We start from the raw sequence: 16,636 nt of genomic DNA on the forward strand, positions 1-16,636 counted from the left end.
AGCACCCCCTAGATTTCCTGTCATCCCTTGTCTGAAGAGAACTTCAGTGATGGATACATCATGTGTCACTCAACCCAGGACTCCCCTTACACCCTCCTGCTCCTCGACGAGAGCTCTTCACAGACGCCTTAGACATAGGCTGGGGAGAAACCTTTGGCCACCTGAAAGCACAAGGGGTCCAATCTCCCTCTAAGCTGAAGGAATGCATCATTGTAAGGGAGATGAGGGCCCTGCTATTGGCCATGCAGACCTTACATTCCCTATTCCAACCAGGACCTCTAAAGCTGTTCATAGATGATGACAGTCCTCTGGTATATGAACAAATGGGGGGACCAAGTCCTATCTGTTATGCAGGCTAGCTTTTCAGGCTTGGGAGCTGGCAATAAAATTCCAGATGACCCTTCAGGTAGTGTGCATCCCATCTTCACAGAATTGTGTGGCAGATTACGTGAGTAGGTCCCAAACACAATCCCACGAATGGATGCTTCAAAGGAATGTTTGTAGACATTGTCCACCAGTGGGGTATTCCTTAAACGGACCTCTCTGCCTCCCTCATGAACAGACCACTTCCACTGCAATTACCCAAAGGCAGTCACCACAAGTTACCTCAGAGTGGGCTTTCTCGCACAAGACAAAGGGACCCTCATCCATCCCCACTTGTCACCTCTTCAGTTGACCCTGTGGGTGATCTGTTACTAATCCCTTTCAGATGCCTATTTCCTGAGGACATGCTTACAGACCAGCAGGATGCCAGGAAACCAAATACCAGAAAATCTTATTTAGCTTAAATTGAAGAGATTTGCAATCTGATGTCTGAAATTAAACCAGGCCCTCTTAACAGTGGAAATTCCCCTGGTTTTATCTTGTGTGAATTGCTCAATGCTGGCTTTGCTCACTCTTCAGTTAAAGCTCGTTTGTCAACCATGTCTGCCTTTGTCTCCCCCCCCCCCCCCCAACTTTAGCTAGCAGATTTGAGGCTTAGTTTCTTAAAGGTGTCCTCATTGGACCTCCCAGGAAGCCTGTTCCACTTCCCTGGGACCTTAACATTGTTTTGGAAAAACTGAGTTGTCCCACCCTTTGAGCCAGCTTCCTCAGCTTCTCTACAGTACTGTTCTGGAAAAACTGTTACTCCTTGCCTTAACTTCAGCCACACGAGTGTCTAAGCTACAGGCCATTATGGTATCCCCACCTTTTCTGGTCTTCAGGACAGATCTCCCCGTGCACAAAACCTTTATTTATGCCTAAGGTAGTCAGTGCCCGGTCTTTAAATCAGTCTGACTTGCCTACCTTTTTTCCTTGCCCGAGCCCTAGTTGAGTGTGTGGTCCATATTTTAGATGTCCACAGAAAACTTGAATTTTAGATGCTGACAAAGTCTGATCAGATATTTGTTTACCACTCCAGGCCTTTGGGGCAGGCTGTGTCCAAGCAGACTACTTCCTCTTGGAATTCCAAGACCTATTACCTTTTGCTACACTCCCCATGGTAAGATTCTGCCTTCCTCTGTGAAAGCTTACTCCACCAAGGCTGTTGCCACATCTGGGGCCATGTTCAAAGGATTGGATACCAATTCAATTTGAAGGAGCTACATGGACTTTCTGGCCATACTTTCACCAAACGCTACAAATTAGATGTAATCTCTAAATCTAGAGCAAGGCTTGCCAGAGCCATACTGCAGGGCTTCCTGGAAAGCTCCTCGGCTATACCTTCCTCCCTTCATGAGCTCTGGTGTTCTCCCTCATGTAATGAATAATGCAACAGATGAATAGGAGGACATAGAATTAGTTGTGTAAAATCTTGCCATAAGGATAGATGTCCTCTGTTGCAGTATTTCTATCCCTCCCCTCTTCCCCCTAGCCGTGCTTCTTGAATGATTCTTACCCTACTTCCTTAGGCTGGCATTCCTGTTGGGACGGTCAGTTCTGAGGATAGTACTTGCGTTTGTCACTTTCATGGCCTATGTCCAAATGCAGCATGCATGCGACATACCACACACCTACAGTAGTAAAAGTCTTCTGTATACTGGCCAATGTCAGGTCACTTGTCAGGGACCTCTGTCGTGTTGAATATTGCAATAGAGAAGAGTGGAAGATCTATTGTTATAGTAAGGTTTTACATAACTATTCTGTGTGTGGCCACTTGTTGAGTTGCACATACTGTTAGAGGCTTATCATGGTGCCAGAAGAAATGGAATTTTTTTTTACATCAGGATTCATAGCTTTTCAAAAGTAGCGAGTGTAAGGTAAGCCTTTGGTTTGTATCTATTGCATTTAATGACCAAAATTGTTTCCTTTTTTGTTCTTTATTAGCTGCCACTTGAAATGTTTTGTCATAGTTTATTGTGGTTGTTAATAAAATGGTAGTAAAATTATGCTGGTGCCTTTATCAACCTGATGTTGTCAGTCTTTGTTTATTCTTGACAGATGGGAATCTGTTCCAATCCTAGAAACCGGTTCGGCCATTATACAGCTCGTGCCAGCCAAAAAACTCTCGCGCCAAGTCTTTACCCACAATGCGCCTGTGTTCATTACCCCAGATCTCATTTGCCACTCTGTCAGCAGAAGCCTTCTCTCCGCTAAGTGTTCCCTTATTTTTCTACTTTTAGTGAGAAAGATAAATGTTTCACCTTATTCTCCATCCTGTTCTATCATTTTTCTTATGTCATACTTATAAATTACTGTGTTTCCAGTCTCTACCCACCCTTTTTCTAACCCATCGGGTTTTTTCTTCATGCCATCATTGGTACTAGCTCCTTTCTACCTCAGATAATCTTGCTACCATCATTGGTAGATTCTTCTTTCCTCTTGTGTGCATACATTTGTGTTTTTAGGCATATTTTTATTTTCACCCTTCTTTTTTGGATATGTCTGACAAAACAGCCATGACTGAAACATCTGACAAACACCCTAAGGGTACGTCCAGTTTCAGATGCAAAGACTGTGATAGGAAGGTGCCCACTTGTGATGGGCATCTTTCTTGTGTATACTGCATAGGAGCACCTCTTTTGGATCTGGACTGTGAAATTTGTAAGGAGTTCAGTTAAAGAACCTTGGCAGAGCGTCGGAACAAGCTCTTGCTCAAAGGTCTCCTTATATCCCCCTTCCGTGAAGTCTTGTCCAAGACTGACACAAAACAGGATCCTTCAAAAAAGAAAAGCCTGTTTGTACCGACCTCACCCTCAATTCCAGAGGCACCCAGATGGAAATTCTCTGTTCCATATTCTTCAGAACTGACTACCAAGGCTCCTAGATTAAACTTAACTTCTTAGCACCATCAATCTCTACGGTGCCATCAACTGTCTTGTTGGCGCAGGCGTCTACAGTTACTGGCTTGGCACAGACTTCAACTGTTTCAGTATAACCTGCTACATCGGCACCAATGCAATTTGTCTACCTTCTTGGTGCCGAAACCTATATTAAAAGTACCTAGGACAAGATATTCTGCTACGATAGATCCTTATGTAGGACAAGTACTAAGTCCATTGTTAGAATGCCCCAAGTCATCTCCGGCTCTCTTGGTGCTGTCCTCCAGGAGTCTCTCAGAAATGAATGTTTGGTAGATCAGCTGTTACTGGTCAGAGATATCCCTGCTCCTTCTCATCCACCTTTCCCATCTGGATCAGTGATCTTTTTTCTCCTGGGACTCCTAATTATTTTCATCTGACCGCAGTTTCGGAGCCCAGCACTTCAAGTACCCCCAGTACCGGCTGTATGTGCCATAAGGTGTATCCACCTGTATGCCGGAGGTTGCACTGATCTCTTCAGTTCCTGTTTCAGGGCAGACCCCTCCATCAGTTCCGTGGTTTCTGGGTTGGTACCGATCTCTGTTCTAGAAACCCTGGCGGTTACAGTACTTCCCTGGCTCCAACCTTTGAGGGTGGCTCCTCAGAGTGGAGTGTCAACTCTGTTCCGAGGTGGTCTTTCTCTGTTCTGGGCTTCCGCTCCTCTTTTGGGGGGTGCCGCCTTTCAGGTTATGGAGAGGGCCTTAGCCTCTACAAGCTCCCAACTGGCCCCACCCGCATTGGAGTGCCACGTTTCCCTTTCCTCTGATCCAGAAGTGACACCTGTCTCTACAACAGGACAGCAAGCACCGAAGCTTCAAGTTACCCATGGACAGGGTTCTTCTTTGGAGTCCTCCCTAGAGATTCCCACTGAGGAGCCACCCTGAAAAAGAACTTGCAAGTGGAAGCATCTGGATTCCCCTGAAGAATCTGTCACAGAAGTCCCTGATTTCGATGAAGGGGAAGATTCTCCATGGTCACCCCCTGAGGATGTCTTCTTTGGAGACATCCTAGAGATTTTGAAACAGAGGGGTAACTGGAAGTCCCAAGACCATCCTTGGAGGAAACGTACTTGCAAGCCTTCAGTGCTTGGCCATCTACTTCCTGGATATCCCCACCCACTGACGACCTGATAAAACTAATCACTTAGCAGGCTTCTGACCTCAGAGCCTGTCCCCCAGAGACTGGACAAAATATCCCCACCGGAAGACCACCAACATTGGGCAAAGGGTTTGTCAGTAGATGCCTTGGTGGCAGCAGCCACTAAAAAGGAACTAGCTGAGAGTCCCTCTGTTCATCCTCCTACCAGGGAGTCCAGGACGATGGTCAGGTTTGGAAAGTGGGTCTGCGTTTTGACCTTTGCTCTTAAGTCCTTGAATTTTATGGCATATTTTACAAGACTCGAGAGAGACCTGATTAAGGAATTATCAAAAACTCTAGCTGCGTCTGTCCATCGAGATACAAGGTAAGGTGGCCTTGCAGCTAGTCACCCTGGAGTCCATTTCGAACTTGTCCACGTGACTCATTGCCCATGCAGTCGAAGGGACGACCAAAGCAGCAGGTTCCAGCATGGCCAGTTCACGGCATGCCTGGATGTGCTTGTGTGACTTCGTGGAGCCCTTCATCTTCTTTCATCAACTGTCCGTTTGACAGTTTTTCCCTGCTAGGCCCTAAAGTTGAGGACACACTCGCCAGATGTGAAAAGGATGGTAAGACCCTGTCTCCCATAGGTATTAATTTTTCTACTCAACGATGCTTCTCCAGGAATCAGCTGAGTGGGAAAATGTGGTTCAAAAAGTCCCATGGACCTTTCCATGACGCACATGGTAGTGGTTCCCCTCGAGGCAGAGGGAGGAGCTCAGATGGAAGATGCCGCGACCCCGAGGCAGAGGTGGTTTATGAAACCAGGGGGGTCCAGAGATTTTCTCTGGACAGCCCTACCAACACTCTTGAAACGAGGCCTGATTGCTTACCTCTGGAAGCAGTCGGGGGAAGACTTTCTCTGAACTTGTCAGCCTGGCATCAAATAAGCAATTCATGGGGGCAGAAGATCATCGCCAGAGGCTACAGTATCCCCTTCAGTACAATTCCCCACTGTGAAAGGAAAATCCCAGATATTCCATCCCATCAAAGGGATCAAGCCGCTTGAGAGAACACAGGCTGCTTCAAAAAGAGTCCTCCAAGAAGTCCCACCAGACCAGTTAAAATCCAGATTCTACTCGAGATTCTTTTTGGTGCCAAAAAAGACAGGGGACTGGAGGCCAATACTAGACCTCAGCCTTTTAAATTTGTCCAGCAGACAAAATTCCGAATGGTCACAGTTCAGTCTGTCCTCCCTTTTCTGAAGAAAGACGATTGGATGTGCTCTATAGACCTTCAAGATGCATATTGTCACAAAAATAGACTAGCTCAAGAAGATTTCTCCACTTTTTGGTCTGGGGAGCCAGTCATTACCAGTTCAGAGCACTACCATTTGGTCTCACCACAGCCCCCAAGGGTGTTTAAATGTATGGTGGCCGTCACAGCCCACGTGAGATTACATGGGTTCTGGGTGTTTCCTTATCTAAACTGGCTCCTCACTGCCTCCACCAGGCATTTGCTGATTCAAAACTTGGACTTCATTACATGTCTATTCAGACAGCTCAGCATAACAGTAAACTACTAACATTTCAGCTGTCCCCTTATCAGGACACAACTCAATACAGTATCCTGCATAGCCTGTATACCACTTCACAGCCTTCAGAAAATAAGATGTCAAATTCAGTCCATATTACCAAGGCGAAAAGTACCTGCTCTCCTTTTCTGCAAACCCTGCGTTCCATGGCAGCAGCTATCACCTTAGTTGCCATGGCACTGTTTCATATGAGAATACTTCAATGGCTTCTAGTCTCACAATGGTCCAGTCGTACTCGCCCATTGTCGCCCAGTTTTAGTATCAAATTTGCAAGAAAGACCTGTCTTGGTGGATGGAGTCAGAGATCCTGATGGGACGATCCTTTGTTCACCCCCCCCCCAACCAAAGGCTGCAGTGACTATGGACGCCTCCCAGATGGGGTGGGGGGCATTATCTGACAAGGACAGTCCAAGATGCTTGGTCTCCCCAAGAGGCCTGCTTGCACATCAACGTCCTGGAGTTGAGAGCAGTGCTCTTAGCATTGCAAGCCTTTCAGAATGTTCTTCCTCCGGGAACGGTTGCAATCCAGTCGGACAACATGTCTAGTCTGGTACATCAAGCAAGGTGGAATCCAATCCTAGCCCTTCTTTTGGGAAACTGTCAGAGTTTGGCAATGGGTGATGTCTTCCAACTGCCTTCTTGTGGTAAGGCACATCCTGGGGAGTAGCGTGATAGCGGACAAGTTGAGCAGACTAATATTATTGCCTCACAAGTGGTCTCTGAATCCTGACGTGGAAAATCGGATATTTCGCTGATGGGGCGAACCTTGCTGCGACCTATTTCCCTCCCCGATAAACAAATGCAGCACATACTTTGCCCAACTCTCTCCACAGGGAGAGTCCTCCAGAGACTGTCCCCTGGGTCTTGTTTATGCATTCCCATTTCCCCTTCTTTTTTTTTTGTCCCCCCTGAAGAAAGCCAAAGGGTTGCGATCCAGAGTAATCCTCATCACTCCATTCTGGCCCAGGCAGGCTTGGTTTCCCTTCCTGTAGCCTTGTTTGGCTCAGCGACCTTGGATTCTGGACCCAGCTCCAGATCTACTCTCTCAACCCCAAGGGCTACTACACCCAGACCTTCAATCCCTGAAGCTCCTGGCTTGGTTTTTCTAATTCCAGTAATCCCCTGTCTGAAACATTCTTCTGGCTTCCCATAGACATCCACGAGGAAGTTATATTATAGCAAATGGAAAAGATTCTCACTCTGGGCTTCTGGGAATAATCTAGATACCTTTTCAGCTCCTGTTGAAGAAAATCTTAGAATTTTTGGTGGATCTTTTTAATCGAGAAGTGGCTGCCTCTACTATCACAGTTGCTCTAGCAGCTGTCCGTAACTTTCACAATGGTTATGGTGACCAATCCCTAATCTCTCATAGCTTATGTCAAGTTTTTCTTAAAGGACTCCTTTGTAAAAAAAACCCCATTCAAGGATCCATTGCCACCGTGGGAATCTTATTTTCATTTTGCAACATTTGGTATTACTTCCCTTTTGAGTCAGCAGCCACTTGTGAACTCAGATTCTTCTCCTGGAAAACCCTTTTTCTAGTTGCTATTACCTCTGTCAGAAGGGTTTCAGAAATACAGGCATTTTGTGCAAAACCGCCATATATAATCTTCCATAAGGATAAAGTGTCCTTGAAGTAATCCTTCCTTTCTTCTAAGTGGGTCGCCGAATCAAACCTCAGTTAGTCCATTCAGTTACCAGTTTTCTTTCCAAATTTCTGTAACAAGAATGAGTACTATCTACATATGCTAGACATTCACAGACAGCTGAGATTTTATCTGGACAGGACTAAGGATGGTAGATCTTCAGACCAGCTGTTTCCTTTTCATGACCAAAGATTGGTAAGCCGGCCTCTTCAGCCATTTCTCATTCCAAGTCTTCTCTGGATGAAGTATATGCGGCAGCCACTTGGGCAACGCCTCATACCTTTATCACTCATTACAAGTTGGATATGGTCTCCAGAAGAGCATCATTTGGATCTGTGGTGCTCAGGAATATCCTTCCATAAGGGCAACCCAGGGTATAGGTAGCTGGGGACTCTGTCCCATTTGTCAAGAATAAACTAAGATTGACATCAGATAAAGAAGTTTACTCAACATAACGTTCCATCTGTGTTGTCAATCTTCGTTCATTCTTGATATCCCTCCCTCCTTCCTTACCCCGTCCTTTCAGATACTCTGGAGGATCGTACCCTTGTCCTGGGCTTATGCTGGGCATTTTACCTTGGACATGGCTTCCTCTGTATTACTATTAGTAGTAGTATATTAGATACTTCATCTTGCTGCAGTTTTCAAACTCTATCTGAAGTAATGAGCACAGGAGCATTGTGGGTAGAGACTTGGGTCGAGAGTCTTTGGCACGAGCTGTATAAAGGCCGAACCGGTTCCAGGGATCGGAACCAATTACCATCTGTCAGGAATGACCAAGATCAACACAGATGGAATGTTATGGTGAGTACATACCTTTTTTTTTGTCTTTTCAGATACACCAAAGAAGCCCCCTGTTCAGCCCCAGCCAGGTGGCTCTGGTGGTAAGGGTAAGTTATAGTTTTCAAGATATTCTTTGCAAAATTAATTTGATCTGTTAATACATATGTTTGGTAATAATCAGTAGTTTCTGTACCTTGCAAGCTGGGGGTGGGAAGACAAACTGCAGCTTTTGTAAAGTTGGCATGATGTTCATCGTGCATACAGCTGCAGTAATCACAGATGGGTTTTCAGCTGTCAGGCGGTCCCTCGGTCGGCCGAATTCCAAAGTCTTGGTCCGGCGTCGGTTGTCGTCGCTTACTCTTCTGACGTCAGGAAGGCCAGAGTATACAAGACACAGCCGATGCCATGTTCTCCCGTCTTTTTTGCCGCGCGGTGCCCGAAGCAGAAGCAGTTCGCAAGTGCCGGTCGGCCAGCTCCTGAATTACGAAAAAATTGGAACTGAAGTCTTCTCTAAAGCTAAGTACCCCGTTGGGGAAACTTTTCTTGCCTCAGACCGATGTCAGAAAAAGTTAATAATTGTATTTCTTGTGGGAAGCAAATACCGCATAAGGATTTCCATTCCCTTTGCATACCTTGTTTGGGCCCAGACCACGACGTCTCGGGCTGTCGCTTTTGCGCTACCTTCAATAAACGCACTATAAAGCGTCGGGCGGAGTTCGCCCAACACTATTTTGGTAAAGCTTTTGATCATAAAATGTCGTCGGACACTCCGACTACCGTTTTGTCCAAAAAACGCAAGGAAAAGGACCGACACGCGAGACCCGCGGTCCCCGCCGATACCATGCCAAAACAGGCTACACGTGGTCCGGTTCTCAGCGAGATGCCTTTGCAGTCCCTGACTACCGACGACACTCCTTTGGCGGTGTCCTCCGTACCAGAGACTGCTGGGTCCTCGGCCCTTTCCCAGACTACAACCGAAGCCCCTGCTAATGTCGAGCCTACTAATGTGGACAGGTCCACCTCCACCCATGGTGTATTTAGGCCCTCTTCTTCTTTTTCAATAAAGGCTTTTACTAAATCCAAAGCAGTCAGGCATCCCATGAGGCCTGTTGCACAGGGCCCATCTCCTGGACCCATGCCTAAGAAACAGATGCTTAAAATGGCTGAGGATTTAATTACTCTTATCAGAGGTTCTCAGCCCCCTCCTGACAAGAGACCCAGAGTGGGGGAAGAATCTCCCTCTTCTGATCAGGGATCCATTTTATCAGAACATTCTGATGCAGAGGAACACACTCTTACTCCCCTTTTGAGGATTCGGATGCAGAACAGTCCATTCCTTCTGTATCACCTCCAGAAGATTTTTCTTTTGGGGAAACCTTGCACACTTTGAGGGAACACTTCCATTGGGAAGGCCAAGACTTTTCAGATTCCAAGAAAAGGCTTAGGGAATTTCTTTGGTTACCTCAGCACAGACCTCTGGCTATACCCCCTGTTTTGGATGTACTGGATGATGTCTACTCGGAGGCTTGCCTTAACCCTGATTCTCTGCCTCCTGCACCAGTAAAACCTGATAGGTATTACAGAGTACCCAGCTCTCACAGAGTACCCAGCTCTCACCAATTTCTTTACAAAGGCCATAATGCTGACCCTGAAACCATTTCACAAGGCCCCAAGGGATTAAAGGCCTCCACTGCCAAGAATCCACTCCCTGCAGAAAAGGAATCCAGATCTCTAGAAAGGTGGGGTAAAAAGGTATATACCTCGGCCACCCTAGCCATGAGAGCCTTAAACTGTCAGTTTCATATGATTAAATATCAACAGTACCTGTTATCACAATTAAGGAACAAAATGTCTCAACCTGAACAACCAGATTTAAAAGAGTTACAGGATATGATGCATAGTGCGGAGCAAGTGGGTAAGCACACCTTACAATGTGGTTATGATGCCCTAGAGGCTTCCAGTAGAGCGGCTGCTACAGGATCAGTCATTCGTAGACATGCCTGACTTGGGGAACAAAATTTACCTGATCATGTGAAAGCTAAACTTCTTGATGCTCCTTTACAAAAGGATGTACTATTTGGTACTAATGCTGAGGAGATACTACGGAAAATGGAAGAAAAAGCCAAATCTATGCAAACTGTCAAGGCTTTCTTACAGGTCCAACCACCACGTTTTAGCAGAAATTGGCCTTCAAAAAACTGGTCCTTTCCAGCCACTGACAAGCCCCAAAGAGGTAGATACAGACGCACAAGGGGCAGAGGGCAATCACAAGGATCATATAGAGGCAGACAATGGCAATCTCCAGCACCAAGAGGTGGTGAAGACCGTGCACAACAATACAGGAAGCAAACCCAATGACTCCCTCATTTCAATGCCAAGCAAGTTTCAGCTGGCAGCACCTTTGGGAGGGAAACTAGCATTATTTGCAAGCAATTGGCACATTGTCACAACAGACAAATGGATACTGGACATTATAAACAGAGGCTACAAATTTCAATTTCACACTCTTCCAAAAATGAGAGGCATGCCAAACCTGCCACAAAATCAAAGGGCAGAGGCACAACTGCAAATTTCAAAGCTCCTAAACATGAGAGCTATACAAAAGGTACCTACACACCAACAAGGTCAAGGTTTTTATTCAAGACTTTTTCTGGTACCAAGAAAATGAACCGACTGGAGACCCATTTTGGACTTATCCATCCTAAACACATTCCTACTCGTACCAAAATTCAAGATGCTCACATTACAGCAACTTCTTCCCATGCTGGGCAAGGAGTTTTGGCTGGTAACATTGGACCTCAAGGAGGCATACCTGCATGTCCCAATCAGACAAAGCTGCAGAAGATACCTCAGATTTCTTGCAGGTTCAATCGACTATCAATTCTCTGCATTGCCCTTTGTGAATACTCTGGGCGCAGTAGATAAGCCAAAGTGCCTGGCATCAGTGATTGCCTACTGCAGACTTCAAGGGATACAAATTTACCCTTATCTGGACGACTGCCTGAGCCAAGCGGACAGCAAACGCATACTACTGGAACATCTGGCATATGTGACACGGTTACTGCTTTCTCTGGGATATACCATCAACAAGGAGAAATCAAGGCTAACACCATCTCAGAAAATAACCTTCCTGGGCGCCAACTTGGACACAAACACCCAGATGGCATATCTTACGCCAGAAAAACAAGGGCAACTATCTCAGTACTTCGAAACACAAGCAAAAAGTACCAGGCTTACTGCAAGGAAATTCCTGCAGGCTCTGGGATTCATGGCATCTTGCCTTCTTCTAATCCCATGTGCAAAGCTGCATATGAGGAAACTTCAATGGTACCTAAAAAATCTATGGCCTCAACACAGTCACAGTTTGGAAACAATTATACCAATAATTCCATGTTTGCAAAAGGAATTTCTATGGTGGGCCCAAGCATGTCAAGTAAACACAGGCCTTCCATTCTGCAAGCCTCAAGCAAAACAAGTCATAACCACAGATGCCTCAGATTACGCCTGGGGGGCGCACATTAAGGACAGGTGCATTCAGGGCAGATAGTCCCAAAAGGAAAAGCACCTTCACATCAATCAAAAAGAAATGCTAGCAGTAATAAATGCAATTACAGCCTTCAAGGACTTCCTGCATCCAGGACAATTACTGATAAGAACAGACAACACCACAGTGATGTGGTACATAAACAAACAAGGAGGAACACATTCATACCCCTTGTGCAGACTAGCCATGACTCTTTGGAACTTGGCTCTGGAAAGACAAATCGAACTTCAAGCACAGTACTTGCCAGGACTGAAAACACACTGGCAGACACTCTAAGCAGAAATATGATAGATCCACACGAATGGAAGTTACATCCTCAGGTGTTTACAGAGATAATCCAAGCGTGGGGGAGGCCAGACATAGATCTTTTTGCCTCCCACAGGAACCATCAACTGAAAAAGTTTTGTTCAAGGACATTTCATCCAAAGGCCTGGAAGGTGGACGCCCTTTCATTCAGTTGGACAGCATGGACAGTTTATGCATTCCCACCTCTGCCCCTTCTGCCCAAGGTGCTTTTGAAAGCAAGAACAGACAAACCGAGGATGATACTGATTGCTCCAGATTGGCCAAGGCAACACTGGTATCCACTCCTGAGGAGCCTAACACATACTCCTCCATGGTCCCTGCCTCTAATGCCTCTTCTACTGACTCAGAACAGCTACAAAACTCTTCAGTCAGCTGAAAACACTCAACCTCGCTGCATGGAAAATCCCTTGACACCGCAACAGTCCCTACTCTCCAAGGAGGTGCAGGATGTCATTTTGGAGGCCAGAAGACCATCTACAAGAAAAGCTTACTCCGCAAAATGGAAGCGGTTTTGCTGTTGGAATCAGAAAAGAGGCCAGGACCCTACAAAATTGAACTTGCCTCAGGTTTTACAGTACCTAGCTGAACTGCTGAACAGTGGACTTTCATTTTCTTCCATAAAAATACATGCATCGGCCATTTCTGCAGAATTCAACACGGATCCTCCTTTATTCTCTCACCCACTCTTACGACAGTTCCTCAGAGGGGCTAAGAATATAAGACCTCCAAGGAAGCAGCCAATTCCTGCCTAGGGCCTTAATTACATTCTAGAAAAATTAACATTGCCTCCCTTTGAACCTGCTGCCTCAATAGATCTGCAATATTTGTCCTGGAAAACAGCTTTCCTTCTGGCCATCACTTCAGCTCGTAGGGTTTCTGAACTACAGGCCCTCATGGCGGTGCAGCCCTTCCTAATCTTCCATCAGGACAGGGTTTCCCTTCGTACCAACCCATCTTTTATGCCAAAAGTGGTATCTAGGATAGCCTTAAATCAAGCCAGACACCTACCTACCTTTTATCCTAACCCTCAAAACAAAGGGGAGAGGCTGCTTCACTCTTTAGACATCCATAGGCAGCTACGTTACTATTTGGACAGAACAAAGTCCTTCAGGAAATCGGAACAACTTTGTGTCCTATGCCGTAGGGGCTCAAGGGAAACCAGTTACCAAACAGACCATTTCCAAGTGGATTGGCCACTGCATACGGTTTTGTTATTCCTATCATGGGAAATCTGTCCCTACTGCTATCAGATCTCACTCCACCAGGGCCACAGCCACCTCTACAGCCTTCCTCAGAGGTGTTCCTACTAAGGATATTTTGGAGGCAGCCACTTGGAGTTCTGTACATACCTTCACAAAACACTACCACCTGCCCTTATATTCCAGAACAAGAGCAGGCTTTGCCACTGCTGTTTTGCAGGGCATTCTGGCTCAACCCAGTTCCTCATAGTACCTACCACCCTATGCATAGCTTTGGGATTCTACCCATCTGTGATTACTGCAGCTGTATGCACGATGAACATAGTACAGTTTTGTACCTACCATAAATGTAGATGTTCGAGTGCTAATACAGCTGCAGTACAGGTTTCCCTCCCTCCTTCCCCACTTGGTAAAAGCATGGGGCCTTACAACCTTTTCATATCACCTGACTGGGTTATCCTGCTATGTTTTATTTGCTTGCTTACACTGATTTTGCATTTCATTGCATTGCTTGCATATGTAGATAAGCCTTATTTATGTATTGCCTTCCTTTTGGGGGCACCTGACATCTGGGGCAAGAAAGACTGAAGAACATGGCGTCGGCTGTGTCTTATATACTCTGGCCTTCCTGACGTCAGAAGAGTAAGCGACGACAACAGACGCCGGACCAAGACTTTGGAATTCAGCCGACTGAGGGACCGCCTGACTGCTGAAAACCCATCTGTGATTACTGCAGCTGTATTAGCACTCTAATTTCTACATTTATGGTAGGTACAAAACTGTACTTTCTGCTGCTCCTCTCTGGATTCAGTAGGGATTGTTTATTCCTCTACTTCCTTGTACAAATAACCATCAATCTATTCCTAGGTTTGAGAGAGAATATCCAGAAGCTATTCCCCATTTCCTAGTCTCCCCCTCATTTCCATGGATGCTTCCAGATGTGCTGCCTCACTAGCTAAACATGGCTGAGAAGAAAGTACTATCCCTGCTTTGAGAATCATCCACGAGGACCCACCAGAGTATATAGAGTCAGGATGCTTGTTTGAGGTTATTTTTGGTTTCAGAAAAGAACAAAGGCCTCTCTTCAGTTGTCCACCTAAGTAACATCATCTTCGTAAAAACTACCCCATTGAGAGTGGTTATTGTGCAGTGAATTCTACATATTCCTTAGGCATATGACTTGGATGTGTCTCGTGGATCTGTAGGATGCTTGCACATAGATTGCATCAGTGTCCAGGAGATCCCTTTACTTCTGAAAAGGAGACGGCCATTATCAGTTCCTGGAGTCTTGCCCTTTGTTCTTATTACAGCCAGTCTTCTGTGGTTCACATGCATATTGACAGTAGGTTATGACCCGTCTGCCACTCCACAGAACCAGCATGTTTCCATATCTGGATTATTGACTCATGGCTGCCACAACAGTGGAACCCCTTAGTGAAGGCCAGAGGTTACATTCTCCAACTTTCTGGCCTTAGGAATGTTGGTCCACAAAGAGAAGTTGTTGGTACAGCCTACCCAAAACATGCAGTTCATAGGCTGCTACCTGGATATAGTGCATCACATAGATGTTCTTAGTGTTTCACTTTTGCAGTTATTACATTTGGGTAATCTGCTGGCTGGTTGTCCTCAGTCGGCCTGAATAACAAAGTCTTGGGTCCTGCGTCGGTTGCTGTCTCCTCTTCCATGACGTCAGGGATATAAAACATGCAGCAAACACCATTTTAACCAGTCTTTCTTGCCCAGCGGTGCCCGAAGCAGAAGCAGTTCACAAGTGCCGGTTGGCCGACTCCTGAAATTTTTGTATTCGAGTTTCAGAACCGAAGTCTTCAAACTAAAGCTAAGTACCCCATTGGGGAAACCTTTTCTTGCTCCTTACCGATGTCAGTAAAAGTTAATAATTGCATTACTTGTGGGAAGCAAATACCTCATAAGAATTTTCATTTGTACTGTCTTCCTTGCCTAGGCCCTGATCACAACGTGCCTTGCTGTCGGTTTTGTGCTAAATTTAACCAACGCACTATTAAACGTTGGTATATTTTTGCTACTGAATATTTTGGTTCAAGATTTAACTACCCTGAAATGTCTGTTAGCAGTCAGACTACCGGAGTTCACAAATAACGCAAGGAAGACCGTTGAGGTCCAAAACAGACTAAGCTTCTCGTAAGCCAGTCGCCGGGTCGCCTGTACTCAGAGAGGCACTTTCGCAGCCCCTGATACCTGCTACTTTTGAGTCGCAGGCCTCTACCGAGACCCATTCTGAGTCCAGTATGCCGCGAGATTCTCAAGAGTTTTGAACCTGCGGATGTCTCTCCCTTGGATGGGTCCTTCTGAGGGTGTTTTCAGGCATCAACACTTTTATATTAAACCGGCAGCAACAAAAATAAATGTCAAAAACAACTTCTATGTCTAAAAAAACGATGCATGAGCCACGTGCTCATGTCCCTATGCCTAAAAAAAGATTATCAAAATGGCTGAGGATTTAATTACCTTGATCACGGGTTCCCAAACCCCCCCCCCCCCTCCTGTTAAGAGGCCTAGGCAAGGCACTGATTATGAATCTTCAGATCAGGTTTCCATTTCTTCTGATTCCTCTTCTGATCAGGAATTTTCTATTCCACCCTATGAGGATTGTGATGCAGAGGAATCAATCCCATCTGCATCTCCTACAGAGGATTACTCTTTTGGAGAGACTTTGCATACTTTAAGGGAACATTTTCACTGGGAGAGTCAGGACTTCTCTGAATCAAAAGAGGCTTAGGGATTTCCTTCTTCCTCAGCATAGGCCTTTGGCAGTACCTCCTGTATTAGACATTGTTGATGTGTTCTCGGAATCAAGCATGGCTCCTGATTCCCTGCCTCCGGCTCCTAATAAGCCAGACAGATATTAGAGGGTTCCTGACTCCCACAAATTTGTTTTCAAAAATCCTGCTGCTGATCCTGAGACTATTTCTCAGTGTCCCAATGGTGTTAAGGCTTCTACAGCCAAAAATCCTACCCCTTCTGATAGATATTCCAGGGCGCTGGATAGATAAGGTAAGAAGGTTTATACGTCTGCTACCTTGGAAATCAGGGCTTTAAACTGTCAGTTTCATATAGCATGTTATGGGCTTACTTAAACAGAAAATTATTTCTGATTGTGTGGAAAACAGAGTTACAGGATTTATTGCATTCAGCAGAACAGGTTGGAAAGCATACTTTGCAATGTG

The 16,636-nt window shown here is 45.7% G+C and overlaps 1 protein-coding gene across 4 annotated transcripts in view; it reads left to right on the forward strand.

Moving 5' to 3' along the window:
- Nucleotides 1–16,636, forward strand: part of CD99 (CD99 molecule (Xg blood group)) — an 809,645-nt gene that overhangs the window by 345,455 nt on the left and 447,554 nt on the right. For 3 of the 4 annotated variants that reach the window (XM_044072520.1, XM_044072519.1, XM_044072522.1), the window contains one exon: nt 8,435–8,488. In XM_044072520.1, the coding sequence (XP_043928455.1) occupies nt 8,435–8,488 (54 nt within the window). The remainder of the gene's footprint in view (nt 1–8,434; nt 8,489–16,636) is intronic. The other variant, XM_044072521.1, reaches the window with a different exon arrangement.

This window comes from Protopterus annectens, chromosome 5.part0, assembly GCF_019279795.1.
Source record: "Protopterus annectens isolate FY-2018-M chromosome 5.part0, PAN1.0, whole genome shotgun sequence".
NCBI classification, from domain to species: Eukaryota; Metazoa; Chordata; order Ceratodontiformes; family Protopteridae; genus Protopterus; species Protopterus annectens.